The 17,415-nt window shown below is 41.3% G+C and overlaps 1 protein-coding gene across 2 annotated transcripts in view; it reads left to right on the forward strand.

The window, feature by feature from the left end:
* sacs2 (sacsin molecular chaperone 2) overlaps positions 1-15,074 on the forward strand; it is a 33,162-nt gene extending 18,088 nt beyond the window's left edge. For both annotated transcript variants that reach the window (XM_065293136.1, XM_065293137.2), the window contains exons 6-8: positions 2,141-3,572; positions 3,657-3,745; positions 3,872-15,074. In XM_065293136.1, the coding sequence (XP_065149208.1) occupies positions 2,141-3,572; positions 3,657-3,745; positions 3,872-14,745 (12,395 nt within the window). In that variant the 3' untranslated portion in view covers positions 14,746-15,074. The remainder of the gene's footprint in view (positions 1-2,140; positions 3,573-3,656; positions 3,746-3,871) is intronic.
* The last annotated feature ends 2,341 nt before the right edge of the window (positions 15,075-17,415 follow it).

Below are 17,415 nucleotides of genomic sequence, written 5' to 3' on the forward strand. Positions count from 1 at the left end.
TGAGCATTAAAAAATTTTTTCTAAATAAATGCAATAGCACTTTTTTTTAAAATCTGCTTACCAGGCTACAGGTGAAGCAGCTCTTCTGCCAGCTGATCTCAGCTTCACGGCTTCTAAAGTCCCGTAAACTGTTCTAATTTATGTCCAAGAGACTCAGTATTAATCTTCTACACTATGAAGTTCATTTAAAGCTGTAGTCTACGATGTTGAAAATCGGTCGAGAAAGCCTGAGACGGTTAGTAAGTTTTAAAAAACTCATCCCGCCCCTCTGTGCTACCTGATCCCTCCCACCGGGAAACGACCTGAACAACGTCACTCAGTCAAGCTGTGATCACCGGTAGTAAACATCGGAACAGAGATTTACAGAGCAGTAAACACATAAAGCCTTGAAGGAATGAACACTTACAATTATGACTGATTGACGTTACTTACTTTCACAACAACGTTTGGCATACGTTTCCCCTCCTGAACCTCGTTTCCCCTGGTCAAAAGTGCTACCTAGCGCACATTAATTGAACAATAATTATTAGTTAGTATTGCTAAGGTTTTGAGTAATTGTTATACAGTAGCAGCACACAGCGCATCTTGTTCAAATTCCGATCGGCTCAAACAGAAACCCGCTAGGCCTATTGAAATTCAATCACTTTAATAAATATAATTACTTTGACCCGTGATACGCGATGCTAAACGGCTAACATTCCAATGCCGACCGGCAGCATGAGCATGTTGTCAGACTGATATAAAGATATTTACGTAACACCTCACACCATAAAAGTATAAATAGATGCGTATCTGCTCAACAAAAAGTTAGCCGTGTCAGCGTCGGTTTTCAGTCTAATATCTCCCTGAAGCTTCTTCCAACGGACAATGGCGGACCCTATATTAATTTGACTTTGAGTCCGGCGTTTGAGTCTCCGTTTTTATCTCTGCTCTTTCTTCTAGACTTTCTCTTTCTTCCTACCTTGACTGTATGGACAAGCAGAGGCAGCTTGCTGCTGTAGGTTTGTTTTTTCTCCATTTGTGAGCTGTTGCTACTTTGCTAGCTACCATACACTGTCAGAAATTTCATGTCGCGGGCGGGGTGGGGTGCGATGGGGTGGAGACGCGAGCGCAAGGTGGAGTTTTAAGTGGAGCTGGGATTGGATGAGAGCAGTGGACCAATGTAAGCTGTCCGGCCGTTGACATTGGTCAACTTCTCTGCCGCTGTACACCCAATAGAGTGAATAGATTTTTTTCATTCTTTTTTCTCTTCTTATTGTTAGGATTTAACTGTAGAACCATAATCAGCATCTAAACAAGGTTATTAATAATAACCAATCTTTGAAATTGTAGACCATAGCTTTAACTAAGTTCGGGTGTAGAATGGTCATGTAATCCAACTAATCAGCACACAGAGGTGCCTATAAATAGCCGTCCCTCACCTCTCTCCCTTGACCGTTTTTGCACCATCCCTCCTCCAACCCATCACCTCACTCTCAGCTAGTTTCATCTATCCCTGTTCAAGAGGGGGAGTACTCTGGGTTCCGGCTAAAAATCTTTGGACAGCACGCCAAATATGCATTATCTTATTCCCTTGTGATTAATGCAATGTTAATGCAAACTTCTGAATTAATATTTAAAAATGTGTGTTTTTGGTTTGGCACCCTCCGTGTCCGCCACTGAGAAGCAGACTCTGGTCTAATATTAGTTTGCATCAATTTAAAACTGTAATTTCTCCCACTCGCCTTTAAATGAAAGCAGATGGACTTGCCCATAGACCACCCCCTCAGTAAATTAGGATAGAAGGGGTCAAAGTGGACAAAAAAGACTGATTAAAATACCAGGTGTAAACATGAATGTGTCTTTCTCGTCCACTTTGATGGGTTTGACCAAAACGCATCTTAATACCATGTGTAAACCTCCTGCCTGATCAAGGTCAGAGCAAGCGTCCCCTTTTTAAAGTTTCTGCTTATATGACAGTTACCGGCAAACCACAGTTTAAGAGCGCTCACATTGAATCCTTGACTGACAGGTGCTCTGTCTGAAGTCAATCAAAGATAGTGCTGTCCACCTCGTGTTTTCAAGCGTTTGACTTGCACAACACAACAACATTAAAGTAAATCAATGTGGTGAAATTTTTTTATTCTTTTTTTATTTACAGATTTGCCATGTGTGCTCAGTTCCAAACACCTGGCTATTTTTGACCCACAAAAGATGATGTTTGGAGATGATCAGGAAGGCTATCGATGGTCCATACATGATGACGAAGACAGACAAAGCCTCCGGAGCCTTACAGATCAGTTTCAGCCCTTTCAGACCATTGTCAGTCAAGTCAACAATTGTTCCTGGGAGAAAGTCATCAGCGAGGAGCAGTACTTCAAAGGAACGCTGTTCCGATTCCCACTGCGTAATGAAGCTTCTGAAATCTCAGATAACTTGTATGACTCCAAAAAAGTTACACAGCTTTTTGACAGTTTTATTGCAGATGCAGACATCAGTCTTCTTTTTCTTAGAAGTGTGTCATCCATTGCTTTGCTGCATATTGACATCAATGGCGTTTGCAACAATAAGCTCAAAGTTTCAGTGTCAAAGAACCCAGTTTCACCTCAGCTGTGGGATATCAAGCAGGAATCCCTGGACAGAGAAACCTGTTTTAAAACCATATCAAGCATGTCCCGACAAAAGGAGGAAACAAAGTCTCAGTGGCTTGTGACACATTGTCTTCTGAAAGAAGGGTATAGACCAGAGATTGACTCTCTAGCCAGCAAGCTAAGCTTCTACCCACAAGTTGATGTAGCGTTTCAGTTGGATAAAGGCAGATCATTTTGCAACGGACGACTAAGTTGCTTTCTTCCCCTACCAAGTAATGAATCAAACCGAACTGGGCTTCCTGTGCACATAAATGCTTGTTTCGGCCTGACAGACAATCGGAGGTACATTAAGTGGCAAGACGAGGATCAGAAGAACGATGAGGCTGCTGTGTGGAATGAGCTACTCATAAAAAATGTTCTTCCTCTTGTCTATCTAATGATGATACTGGATGCTATTCAGTTATCCAAAAACTCAGCACTGCCTGCCGCCTCTGTCTACAATCTTTGGCCTGACCTGACCAAGACTGTGCAATACGAGAGATGGCACAAGGTTGCAATAGACTCTCTGAAACAACTGTGTGAATATGAGATTTTTCATCTTGCTGAAGATGAGACCATCTGGGTGTCTGCCTCACGTGCAGTTTTTCCAGTCAACAATATATGTAGTGACACAATGTCTGCAGTGTCGAGATTGTTGATAGCACAGGGAGAAAAGCTTGTATCTGCCTCGAAACATGTTTTGGAAGATGTTCAAGAGACATTCCCCAAAAGGGATACCTTGAGAAAAGTGACTCCATCTTTGGTTAGAGAAGTCCTTCAAAGAAATAATGTTGAAAGTCTCAGTAAAGATGACAAATATTGTCTTCTTGAGTTTGTTCTCAGTGATGAGAAGTACACAGAGCTACAAGGTCTTAAACTTCTCCCTCTTAGTAATGGAACCTTCACATCATTTAACAATACAAAGCAGAACACTGTTCTGATTGACAGTGAGAAGTTCCCAAGGTAAGCTTTAATATATAACTCCATTGTTTAACTGTGTTTATATTGTTTTGTCAAAGTAGTAATATTCTGTTTGTTTTTGTCTAGAACACTGCTGCCATTTTGTAAAGAACGCTTTTTACCCAACGATCTGAATCATTCATCCACTATGCATCTAAGGAAACTTGCAGCAAGAAGTAAGAAATGTTTTATATATTTTATCATGAATTGCAGATATGATAGTGGAAATCGGAATCTGTACCTTTGGATAATTTATATTTAATAAATGGAGCAAATCTCACTAATTTTGTTAATTTTTTCAGACACATGTAACATAATCAATTTGGATGCAAAACACATTGTTGCACTCACCAAGAACCACTTACCCATGGACTGGCAGGAGACCCAGGGTCATGTGCCATGGAAACCAACAACAGATCATCATCCACCAAAAAGCTGGCTGGTTGAATTCTGGAAATTTCTTAGTACTGAATGTGATGATTTAAGTGACTTCATTGGTGTGCCTCTAATACCATTGGAGCCTCTTCAAAATTCAGGCAATTCTATGATGTTAGCAAGGCTACAGAGGAACACAACTTTGATCTTCCAGAATAGCAGGGGCTCCAGCTTGTCAGATCATGTTCAGAATGTGATCAAAAAGGTGGGGTGTACGGTCATAAAAAGAGATGATTGTCTGAAACATCATGACATTGAGAGTTATGTTCTTCCAGCTTCACCAAAAAATGTTCTGCAGGTATTCTTGAATTCAAACAGAGATCAACTCATCAAAGACTTTGCCTCTGCTTCACTACATGAGAAAGAAGAGGTTAAAGTCTATCTTTCCTCTGTGGATTCTCTGTCAAATGCTGAACAGAACTTCTTGTCTGTCTTACCCATCTTCAGGCTCATGTCTGGGAAATATGTCTCAGTGAAGTCAAAGCAGGCAGTTGTTTTAAGCACCAGTCCAGCTATTCCAAACAGTCTGCCAATGCCAGAGACCATTGTACAGTGTGCAAATGAAGCTGACCGCAGACTTTTGACTCTTCTCAAAATCGATCTCTTGGATGCAGCTAAGGTGGCTATTCTTTTAGTTGATGGCATTAAGATGGCTTCTTTCAACAAAGATGAAGAACAATCAATTATGAGCTGGATACTGAGTCATGGTAATATTCTTCTCTCACAAAGTGAGCTGCTGCTAGCAAAAACCAAGGATCTCAATTTTATTGAGACCTCTCCAGGAGTTCGCAAGCAAGCCTCGAACACATACGATCCCAGAATCAAAACATTCCTGGACCTTTTTGAGGTGGATTTCTTTCCTCCACCGATTTATGCAAAGACCCAAGAAATGCTACAGACCTTGCAATGGCTTGGCCTAAAAACAGAAGAAAAAGATATATCCCCTGAAAACATACTCCAGGTCGTGAAGCAAATTGAAAAGCTTCGTATTCACTCTCCAAATAAGGCGTTCAAAAAGGCAGATACTCTTCTTAAAGTACTAAATAGGAATGCATTACTCTCAAAACTCACACAGACACAGAAATCAGAGTTGAGGCAAATTCAATGGGTGCCCTGTGAAAATCCAAAGTGCCTGAATGGAAGCATTTGTAAAAATCAAAAGAGAGGTCTATATAAGCCGGTTGAAGTAAGAGATTCAAAGTATTTTTCACTTGTTGGATATGTAATGCCACTTACTTCTGAGTTAACAGTGGATGTTTGCAAAGATCTCTGTCTTTATGATCCACCTCCAGCTGAAAAAGTCTTGGAGAACCTCTCAGTACTGGGATCGATAGCAGCTGACATGGACAAGCCAGATTCAGACATTCAGTTTAAAACAAAACTACACAATATTTACAAATTCATGCAGGACAACATAGGCAATTTTAAAGAGGCAATAAACACGAAATGCATCCCTTGGCTTTGGAATCAGAGTGAGTTTGTCTCTCCCAGAGACACGGTTTTAGCCTATCCACCTGAACTGGATCTAAGCCCCTACATCAAGAACGTGCCTGAAGAGTTTTTGCAATATGAAAATCTTCTGAAAGAATTTGATGTAAAGGAGACATTGTCAGATGAGGAGATTGAAGAAGTTCTCCATGACATAAAACAAAGAATTGATGATAGAGATCCACCTTACGGAGATTCAGCAGAACTCAAAGTGTCAATTGGCATTCTTGACTGGATGCGAAAAAATGAGAAGTTTTTAAAGGACAGCACACCTGTGCCTGTCACGACACCAAACCAAAATTTTACTCTTCAGCCTTTGTGCAAAACCGTCTTCTGTGACATCAGTGCTGAAGGATTGGATGACTTGAAACAAGACAATGAGGAATTTTATGTCATTCATGAAGAGGTACTGACACTCACTGCAAGGTGGTTGAAAGTTCCATTCCTAAGCACCCGCATATTAAAACCACAGTTCATAAAAGCAGAGCAAGAGGGTTTTGGCATAGAACAGTGTGGGCAGTCAGAACCGATTACGCAAAGAATCAAGAACATTCTTAAGGAGTATGATGAGGAAAGTGACATTTTTAAAGAACTCATACAAAACGCTGAGGATGCTGGAGCAAGCACTTGTAAATTCCTCCTTGATCTCAGAAAACACAGAGACCCTCCAGAGACTCTCATTGATGATGGTATGGCCCTCTGCAATGGACCTTGCCTTTGGATTTTCAACGATGAACTGTTTTCAGAAGAAGACTGGAAAAACATTGTCAAAGTGGGATCAGCATCAAAAGAAAACAAAGTTGAGAAAATTGGAAAGTTTGGATTGGGATTTAATGCTGTTTACCATGTGAGTGATATTCCCTCTATTTTGAGTGGAAAAAGTCTTCTCATACTTGATCCAAATGTCACTCATTTGGAGAAGCACATACTCAGCAAAGGCAACCCTGGAATTAAACTTGACCTATTCCAGGAACGACTATACAAAAGGTTTCCTGGGCAGTTCAGATCGTATGAGGGCATTTTTGATTGTGATCTGTCAGCGCAAAACATCGACAAAGCTTACAATGGCACTCTGATTAAATTACCATTTCGCACTGAAGAAGAGGCAAAGAAGTCAGAGATCAGTTCAAAGGTATTGGATGAAGAGCACATTAACAGTTTTAAACATCATTTGACTGAAAATTCACAAACCCACCTACTATTCCTGAAGAGCATTAAATCTTTGTCACTTCAAATTGTGCCTGAAAATGCATTTACTCCTCCACAAGATGATCAGATTCACACTCCTCTCAAAATGACCAGAGAGGTCGTGATTTCAACTGCTGTCTCGAATGACACGCTTCTCGAAGAGATCAGTGTCACATTGAAGAAGGGTAATATCACGTGCCGCAACATTATTGACTACAACAGAGCACAGATTGTTAAAATAGTTCAAGACCACCCAATGAAGCCACTCACCCAGTATTGGCTTTTGTACTCTTGTTTTGGGTCACAGGATTCTATGCGAATGTTTCAGAGAAGAAATGAAAATGAACACGTGTTTTCTTTGCCAATTGGAGGTATTGCTGTACCTTTACATAGAGACGGACAGACTGAAGCATGGTCCCCTGTTGAAGATCTATGTGGCCAGGCTTTTTGTTTTCTTCCTCTTCCAATTACGACAGGTCTTCCAGTCCACGTCAATGGCACTTTTGCAGTCACATCAAGCAGGAAAGCCCTGTGGGAAAGAGGAGTAAAATCTGAATGGAACAAAGCCTTACTCAAAGATGCCGTAACCTCCGCTTACATCACTACACTGCTTGAGTTGAAGAAAATGGCCCAAAATGGAAATCTCAAGAGCTATTCCTTCTACACATTCTGGCCTAACACAGAGAAAGTAAGCAGAGAATTTTTACCCATGGTTCACTCTTTCTACTCAGCAATAGCACAAAACTGTAAACCTCTGGAGCTTTTCAGCAATGGACATAACTGGGGTTCTATAGACAGGGTGAAATTTCTGAGTCCAAAAATTGAGAAAACCACAATTGTTGGAGACATTGCCAAGAAAGTGTTCTTGAATATGGGAGAATCATATTCTTGTGTTGTTTCTCTCCCATCATGGGTAAAAGACAGTTTCAGTCAATGTGATTTCAAAGACATGATTAAAGAGAAAACCATCCACTGGCCAGAGTTCTATGATGTCGTTTTCAAGAACTTGACCACCATGGACACACACAGCAGAAATATTCTTGTGCTAAATGCCATTGACTTGAATGATACAGCCGTTGATGACTTACTAAGAAGGTCCCCATGTTTTCCAACACAAAGATGTAAGAACCTTCAATTTATCAAGAAGCTTGTGAATCCTTCTGGTAAAGTGGCGTGTTTGTATGAGCTTGAGGAGGGACGTTTTCTGGAAGGGACAGCAAATGACTTTCTCTCCCTGAAAAGAATTCAACGACTATCATATCTGGGAATGCTATGTGACTGCCTGCCTTTAGAGGACATCATAGAAAGAGCAGAGAAGATACCCAGTGCTTGGCAACAGGACAAACTTAAATGTTTCAAACGAATACAGTGTCTCATTGAGTTAATGAAAGACTCCTCAGAAAATGTGAATTCTCTGCAATGGGACTTGCTGTCTCAAATATCATTCATTCCTGCTGTAGCTCCTTTACTTCTTCAGCAAAATAAGGACACCACCATTCTGAAGAAACCCTCAGAAGTTTACAGTTACATTTGTCGTGATTTAGTTAGCATGACAGATTTCACAGTGGATCATACAAACTTGCAAATATGCAGTGATGATCCAGTTCTCAAGAAACTGCGAATTCGGGGCAATCCACCAGTTGAGACGGTGCTTCAGCAGCTGTTAAAAGCACACCAACATTCCAATGCATTTGAAAAGATTCTTCTTTATAGCATTGCTCAAAAGAGTTATGAATACCTCTATGTTCACTTGTTGGAACAGAAAGATCCCAATCCCATTATTGCCCATGCACAATCATTTCCATTCATCTTTATTGAGGATCGTTTTGTAAATGTGAGGTTTGTGGCCAGAAATGAAGAATTTGAGGAGAAGCCATATCTTTATGTACTTCCAGCCATCTTCTCCAAATATGAGAGGCTTTGGGACTGTGTTGGCATTACGAAAAAGTTTACAAAAGAGCAATACATTGCTGCCCTTGAAAACTTAAAATCTTCCTATGGACCTAAACCTCTCTCCAAGGAAGACCTTCACAAGTGTGTTGCAATACTCATGAAAGGACTGTATGAAATCCATGATGTGAAGCTTGAAAACTGTCTCATACCAGATAAGCGAGGTGTCTTGACTTCTTCTAGAGAGCTCAGATTTAATGACAGCCCATGGATGCCTGTTTCACCTGGTGTCCAGCTCTCACATGAACTGATACCCCGCAATGTTGCATGTCGTTTTGGTGTAACAACGACAAGACATCATACACTGAAGAATTGTGTGGTCAATGGGTTTCACACTTTTGAGTTTGGACAAACTGAGAAGCTAACTGTCAGAATAAAAAATATCATTGATGCATATCCATCCAAAAAGGACATTCTGAAAGAGCTCATTCAAAATGCTGATGATGCTGAGGCAACAGAAATTCACTTTGTGTGGGACAAAAGACAACATAGCACAGAAAAAATATTTGGGGAAGAATGGGAACTGGTTCAAGGCCCAGCACTTTGTGTCTACAACAACAAAACATTTTCTGATGATGATCTCAGAGGTATCCAGCAGCTGGGGGAAGGAGGTAAACATGGAACTTTAGGGCGAACTGGGAAATATGGACTGGGGTTCAATTCTGTGTATCATCTGACAGATTGTCCATCTATCTTGACTGGTGACAAATGGCTCTGCATTTCTGATCCAAATCTGAAATACATGGAAGATGTAACTAAAGAATCACCAGGGCGCATGTTTTCACTGGGAAAAGAATTTAAGAAGTCTTTTGAGGATGTCTATGATACCTTTCTTCCTGGAATGTTTGCACTCGATTCTGGAACCATGTTCAGGCTCCCTCTAAGAAGTGAGGAAATGGCAGAAAAATCTGAAATATCTAGACATGTAGTCACAGACTGCGACATGGAGGAAATTTACTCTGCCTTGACTGAAGATCCTGAGGGACTCATTCTCTTCCTGAAACACATCACAAAAATACAGTTCTCTGTGATCAGTAAAGATGAAAAAGAACCAAAGTGTTCTGTTATTATTGAAAAGAAATTCACAGACACAAGCATGGTAGACAAGGAAAACTTTGACACCCATGTTCAAAAAAACATTGTGTCAGGGAGAGCAGAATCATGCAAAACCATCTACAGATTGCAAATCTCATTTGGAAAAAAACAAAGTAGTTGGGTCATTGCAGAGTGCTTTGGCTCCTTAAAACAGGAACAGGAAATTAACAACGGGCAGAATCATTTAAAAGTTCCTCGGGCAGCACTGGCGGCTTGTTTAGGCAGCACATTGACCCACGGTTTTACTGGCAGGACATTTTGCTCTTTGCCTTTACCGGTAAAATCAGGATTACCTGTCCATGTGAATGCAAATTTTGAAGTTGATTCTTCTAGAAGGGACTTGTGGAAGGAGGATGGTGATAGTCTGAAAATGAAGTGGAACCAGTCATTAAAAGTAAACATCATCCCACCACTGTATGCTGAACTTCTGTCACATCTCTGTAAAGTCATGAAGAAAGATACACCTACTGCTCTTCCATTCCTTAAGAACCAGCTGGAGTATTCCTGCCTTCAGTACTTTCCATGCATTTCAAAGGAAGTAGACAAAGCTTGGCATGAAATGATCCTTGAGGTCTATAGATCAGTCAGCCAAAATGACCTTCTTATCATACCCACGGTACACAGACAACATGACCTTCCAAATAAACCCCCGGTACACAGTGTTTACTCACAGTCACCAAAATACACTGTTGACTGGTGCAGTGTGTCTAAACCAGATTTAGCAGATTGTCCATATTTTACAAGTAGAAAACATGAAAACATTTTTGAAATTTTAGATGACATTGGAATGAAACTGGTACCACACTCCGAGAAAATACATGAAATAAAAAATACTTTCAAAGCAGCTAATGTGAACGTGTCAGAAATCAATCCTTTAACAGTGATGAACTTTATGAAACAAAGACCTCTAAATGATCCCACACAAACAACTAATGCTCTACCTTTACCCATTAACCAGACATTAATCAAAGGCAAAGAAAGATGTTCCAAACTTTTGAACTTCTGCCTGTCAAAAACTGATGAGAAAAAACCTGTCCCTGACCTCAACGGGCTGCCTCTTCTCCTCACGCAAGATCAGATCTTAAGAGTCTTCAACTCTAAAACCCCCAAAATGATAACAAGGTTTAGTGGACTCTTCCACAGACATCAGGAAATGTTTGCAGACATTACTGTCCATGGAAACCACATTAGATGTTTGCAAGAAGGAAAGTTTATTACAGACTTAACTATTGCAGTGGCAGCAGACTATTTGAAGGTTGAACTCGCTCATCTGCTCAGGGAATCATCACCAGATAAACAGTGTCAGCTGTACAAGGCAGGGAAAGAGACAATCACATGGTTAAAATATTTATGGGAATTCTTTGAGGATCAGGGGAAAAGGTCTCAAGATGAAAAGCAGAATGTCTTCAGTGAAATAAAAAGGCACTTCAGCGACAGCCCTATTTTACCAGTCATCTGCCCCAGTCAAAATAAGATGCAGTTTTTACAAACAATGAAAAATGTAGCAAAAGTGATTCTGAACTCAGATGAGAAAATAGCTTCTATTCTCATTAAACTTGGGTTCATGACCTTAGACCGCAGCTTTTTTAGTGTCGTTAGAAGCTTCCGTACGGAACACGTGGATCCTGAGCTCCTGCATACAGGAAAAAGTGCTGCTGTTTTGGAGCAGGTTTATCATGTACCTCAATCACAGTTCAAGCTGCTGTCTAATTCTGAATGTGCAGAGCTTCAGCTCTTCTTACAGCGTGGAGATTTCAAAAACAAAAGTGAATTTGAGAGGATGCTCAAGTCTTTGCCACTGTTTGAGACGATATCTGGAAAACGAGAGAGGATTGATTTAAACAAAACCTTCATTCTGAAGTCTGAGCATCACGCTAACTTTCCACACTTGTATGCTGTAGATGGATGTGACAGTATTTTCCTAAAAGACAACTGGGAGAACTCAGATTTGGAAAAACGTCTAAGCATTCAGGTTTTAGATGACTTGAAGTTCTGTGTTATGTTTATTCTTCCTTCTGTACATAGGATGAAAGAAGCCACACTTCTTGATTTACTAAGGCTGCTAGTGGAACTTCAAACAGTGGACCAGAGGATTGTCTCTGAACTGAGTGGGGTCAGATTCATTCGGGACATGCATGGCTGTCTTCAGCTGGCTGCGTACTTCTATGATGAGGAAATCCGCCTTTACAAGAAAATGCTTCCAGAAGAAAGATTTGTGCCCAAAAAGTTTTGGGACGTATTCAAAGATAATCCCTTAAAGGCACGGTGTCTGGTAAAGAAGCTTGGATTAAAGCATCAAGTCTCAGATGATGAAATCATTCAGTTTGCAAAACAGATTGAATCAGACACTAAAGGCAACACTCCTCTTAATGTTTTACAGGAAAGATCAACCCTGTTGTTTCAGGCTGTGGTGACAAAAGGTTATGACAAAAAGTCTAATTTATTGAACAGAGTTGCTAACATCAAATTCATCTTCCCAGTAAAAATCCAGCCAGCACTTTGTGCTTATCATAAGCCCTTTGCACAAGAGAGAGAAGTTGTTGCAATCAGTGGATCATTGATAGAGAAAGACAGCAATCATCAATATCTCATCTGGACATCTATGCCAATACTTTCCTCACAACACTGCTCTCCACAATTTATACAGAAAATGATGACTGCTGGAGCCTTGGATACTCCACCTCCTGGGAAAATCTCAGATAATCTGAAAAATATCTGCAGGTCTGAGTGCCAAACAGACAGTTTGCTGAAAACAAGAGAGAACGTGTTTAGCAAATCTTACGCGTACCTGCAGTCAGTGGATTTCAATGCCTCTCTGTTCTCAGACCTCCCAATTGTCCTGGTGGAAAATAAGACAATGCTTGTGAAAGCCAGTCAGACAGCCCTTGTGTTAAATAATGCTTCTGAGTTCAGACCATATTTGTACAGCATTCACCCAAATTATATGATATTTGTAGAGTTCTTCAAGAAGATTGGTGTAAAGGAGAGGCCGACTCTCCAACAGTACATCACCGTTCTTCAGGAAATCCACTCAGATAGTTCTGACAAAGAGCAACTTCAAGCAAATCAGCAAAAAACAGTCCAACGTACCGTAGAGCAGCTTCTGTGTCTGATAAAAGAGAACCAAAAGCAAACCTCTGACATAAATGGGACACTTTATCTTCCATCAACAGATGGAAAACTCTATGAGTCCAGCACATTGTTTTTCAATGACACAGTCTACCAAGTGTCCAGATTAGAGGGACCTTTGGAAAAAAAGCTAAAATTGCTTGAAAAATTACAAAACTGTCATCTTGGGACTGATCACTATAAACATCAAGAGTTGTTGCAGTTGATTCCCCAGCAGGTTCGTCCCACATTCCTTTCTGATGTCATTTCTGAAGACCTGGTTGGGGAGACCGTGCAGTATTGTAATTATGAGGGATGTGAATTTGGTGACTGGTTTAAACAACACTTGTCTTCTGCTGCGTTCCTTCATGGACTTGTCTGTCTTATCAGAGAAGAGAGCAGAGGTGAGGTTTCACAGGCAGAAGCTGCTCAAAAGTGCGAAACGATCTTTGCCAAGATTCAGATTTTCTGTTGCACAACTCTACAAACTCAGCTTCTCTTAAACCTGGAGCCGCTGGAGGGCAGCAAGACGGAAACCGACGTTTCTGTGCAAAAACAGGATGATGGGTGTAATTTCTACTTGAAACACAATGATGGCACAACCCACAGAGTAGTAAATGAAGTAACCATGTATCTTGCTAAAGAAATCAATGCTCTTCTGCAGAACTGTATCTCCACCTTAAAACTTCCAGTCCTTGGATATCTTCTGCAGTGTGATGCCATGGAGCAGGTTGAGGAAACCTTGGCCAAATATGGCATTCATAACATTAGCCACAGTGAAGAGGGCCACAGTGCCTTGCCAAAACCTGGATGTCATGTACCTGAAGAGTGGCACGACAGCCTTGACATGAACTTCTTCAACAACTTTGAAAGCGGAGAATACGTTGGCTACAGTAAGGACGGGTTGGGAGAATATTTCTATGCCATTGTTATAGAGAGACTAGATGATTCACTGGATGAGACAAGACCATATTCTGTCAGATATAAAATCCAAGTAGGTAGTGATGACTTCATAGAAGTGAGTGCTCTTGACCTTTACCAGTTTAAAAGGGAAATGAAGGATATTAGGCCAACACATCCAACTTGCACAGATATACAACCTCTTTCAACGTCCGCGCCTCCACCGAAAAGAGTCTTTCCACAGACATTTGAAGAGATCATAAGAGAAATTGACCAAAGTTTAACCGAAATCTGGAAAATGTCAAATGAGGACAAGCAGAAAGCACTTAAACGTCTTTACCTCAAGTGGCACCCAGACAAGAATCCAGGAAATGAAGATCTCGCCACTGAAGCCTTTAAATACCTGCAAAACAGAATCGAAGAACTACAACAAGGAAAAAGTGCACGTGGCACAAGCTCAAATGGGACAGACTTTTGGAATGATTGCTTTTACCGCTGGAACAGTGAGGCAAACAGCCACCGGAGGGGACGTGAGAGGTTCTATCAGAACTTTTCTAGACACCATTATAACTTCTGGTCACATCACAGAGAAACTCCCAGGCCAAACCGTCAGGAGGCCAAACGCTGGTATGAACAGGCACAATGTGACCTTCGAGCTGCTCAAAATGACACCGGAGGAGAGAGCACCGAGTGGTGTCTGTTTAAGGTGCACCAGGCTGTAGAAAAAGCCCTGATAGCAGCCATGTACAGAAGAAGCGGTAAACATCCCAACAACTGTTCAATAACAAGTCTGGCTAAACAGGTGTCTGACTACAGCTCACAGCTCAGTTCTTTACCCAACATTATCTGGCAACTTGTTAACCTTGGTGTTGATGGCAAAAAAACTCAATATCCAAATTATCACACGATTCCTGACATTCCAAACGGGCAGTTTAACATTAACAATGCCAGAGCAGCACTGGATATTGCAACAAAGCTTTTGGTCAAAATAGACCAATACATTAGTAGCTGATGTAACATAGGCCAATAAAAATAGCCAAATAAAATCTAAGAAAAAAGTGCTGATGATGTATTTGAATGAAATGTGGGGAATTAGAGATGCAGGTGGTTTGATGGGTGGAGGGGGACATTGGGTGTTTCAAACATTACCACTACAGTAGGTCTAAGGGAACATATTGCTATTTAAAAATTTGTAATCAACCTATTTCTTTAGTCATCATTGCATAATTCTGTTTCCATGTCTATATGCTGTATGCATTATAAATAAAAACCATTTATACGCATTTGTAAACTATAATTGCATTGCATAACGAATAAAATGTCTTTGTCAGTCAGTTAAAAGTGTCATTTTTATTAAGAAATATTAACATAAGTGTGGGTCAACCAAACATCCACTAAATAACAGAAAAATTAAACAGTCACACAATCATCGTGTGATACAGAGACTGTATGTGCTTTACAATCTGTGCAGTAAAACCACAGCTCAGGTTTTACTGCAATATAAAACATTATGTAATCGCCTGACTCATGTCGATTCACTTCCACTTCAGTCAAGAAATTAAACTTTCAGCAATGTCTGCTTTCTTCTCATGTTGTTGCAGTGTGATTCATAGCCTTCTTGTGTTTCAGTAATAACTTACAAAACAAAATCTGTACATAATTACAGCAGGCTTGTTGCCCGTCTTTGATTTAATGAACACAATATTAAAGCGAGTGTTGATGTACATTATACTCTGTTAGTACTGAAAGAAAAGATGAAAGCCCTCAGATGCAGCACAAGTGTATCCTGAAATAACGTTTAACTTGAATTATTCATGAAGGGGAAAAATTAAATTACTTTTTAGTCAATAATAATAAAATGTCCCCTTTACACAGTACATTCATCTGAAGCAGGAGTATAAGATCTGATCCTGAAGTGAAGTGTAAATATTACTCAGATTGAAACTTGGTTACCTGAATAAGACTTTTCATCATTACCCTGATTATTGTCCTACACAGTCTAGAAGTAAAGAATGAAACACACACAAGAAATGCTCCACAGACGTCTGATGTTAAAACACAAAACCACTACAACACACGGCCAGTACTGCTTTTATAAAAAACACTCATTTTCATGGCCTTCAAAAAAAAAAAATTATAAAAAAATCTAAAACAGTTTTAAAGGTGTCGTGTGTCATTAAAAAAAGTAAAATGTTCTTGTAGCCCAATTCAATATTAAGATCTAAACTTTTACTAAAAGGCAGCAATAAAAGTTTAGTTTCTGACAGTTTAAGAGGTTCCCTTTCGAGAACGGTCTCTCGACATTGCGTCAGTAGCTGACGCTATGGGAGAGGTCCTCCTCTCTTCCGATTCTGAAGCTTTTTTATAGAACAACGCCAGTGTACTGGCTAATGCCTGTCATGACGACGTATAGAGGCGTGGCTTTCGCCGCTATATAACGACCGTCTCTAAGGCATATCGACAGATCATTTCTCTTCACTTCGTGATACTGAAGCGTCGCCGTTGAATATCGCACCCGTAACGGACGTAGGCGCGTCCCTTATACGCGTTCCGGCTGACATTTACGCGGAAATATTGCTTCGCTCCTCGAGAAAACAGGTAAGCGAAGAGAATCGCCGGAGGTTTTCGCACGTGACTGTGTTCTCGGCCGCGGACCACCGCCGCCAGCGTGCCGCTGGTGGGTCGCAGCCAACCTGGAGAGAACACCAAGTGCCCCCAAACCTCTGGTGCATCGACGACCCGTCTCAGCACACAGCTCTCAGTCCGCTCTTGAATGTGCTCGTCACACACGAGCTGCAGACAGTGAAGGGCAGACCGAGCAGTGCGAGACACCCCGCCCTATAAGCTTCCCCCGAGCCGAGGCTATGGAAGCGGGGCGGCGACGTGCATAAGCATCCCTTCCCCACATATGCAGTGCGGAATATGCCACAGTGTGCACAATACATTCACAATAAACTAAATCCCGGGGTTTCTCGGTATTATGTTAACACAGCGTGCTTTGGCCGCTTCCCTGCGCGCTACGGTCGCTGCTCGGACATGACAGACCTCATTTCAGCGGGGCCGGTCGTGGACGAGCACGGCGCGCGCGCCCCCTTGTACATTGCAAAACCCTTTCACAAGTCGTTTTGCCTGTACAAGCGCTGCTATTCACTGTTATTTACTACAGTAAGCATCATTTTTTGGTGTCTTGCTTGTACAATAAAGCGCACTTTGGCCGATTCTCACGGGTTTCGGACAAAAATGAGCCTGTTTATAGCGGTTTGCCTTGCGAAGCACATGCTTTCCTTGCGCGCGCTCAGGCTACGTATGCCGTCGAGCGTGACGTAATACGGTGAGGGGTCTGGTTGCAACTTGGCTATCAGCTACGAAACAGCGTGAATAGAGAGTGAACATTGCCCTCAGCGTGTGTGGTTCATGCAGCAATGCTCTGGAATTCTTCGCGTCCCCCTGGCTGTTCCGGGTGACGACGGGAATTCGTGTTGGCTGTTGGGCTCTGATGTGTTGCGTCTGATGGCCGCTGAAACACAGCGGACCGTCGTAGATTCAAGCAGCATTTATTCAGTTCACTATGTGAACGTGGGGAACCAATATGTATAATATATACGATTTATAACCCCCTGCGGACAAACACAGCGCATAGCGCCCGGCCTCGCTCTCGTTGTGCCCGTTACACACGCGCTAC

This window comes from Paramisgurnus dabryanus, chromosome 15 (genome assembly GCF_030506205.2).
Source record: "Paramisgurnus dabryanus chromosome 15, PD_genome_1.1, whole genome shotgun sequence".
NCBI lineage: Eukaryota > Metazoa > Chordata > Actinopteri > Cypriniformes > Cobitidae > Paramisgurnus > Paramisgurnus dabryanus.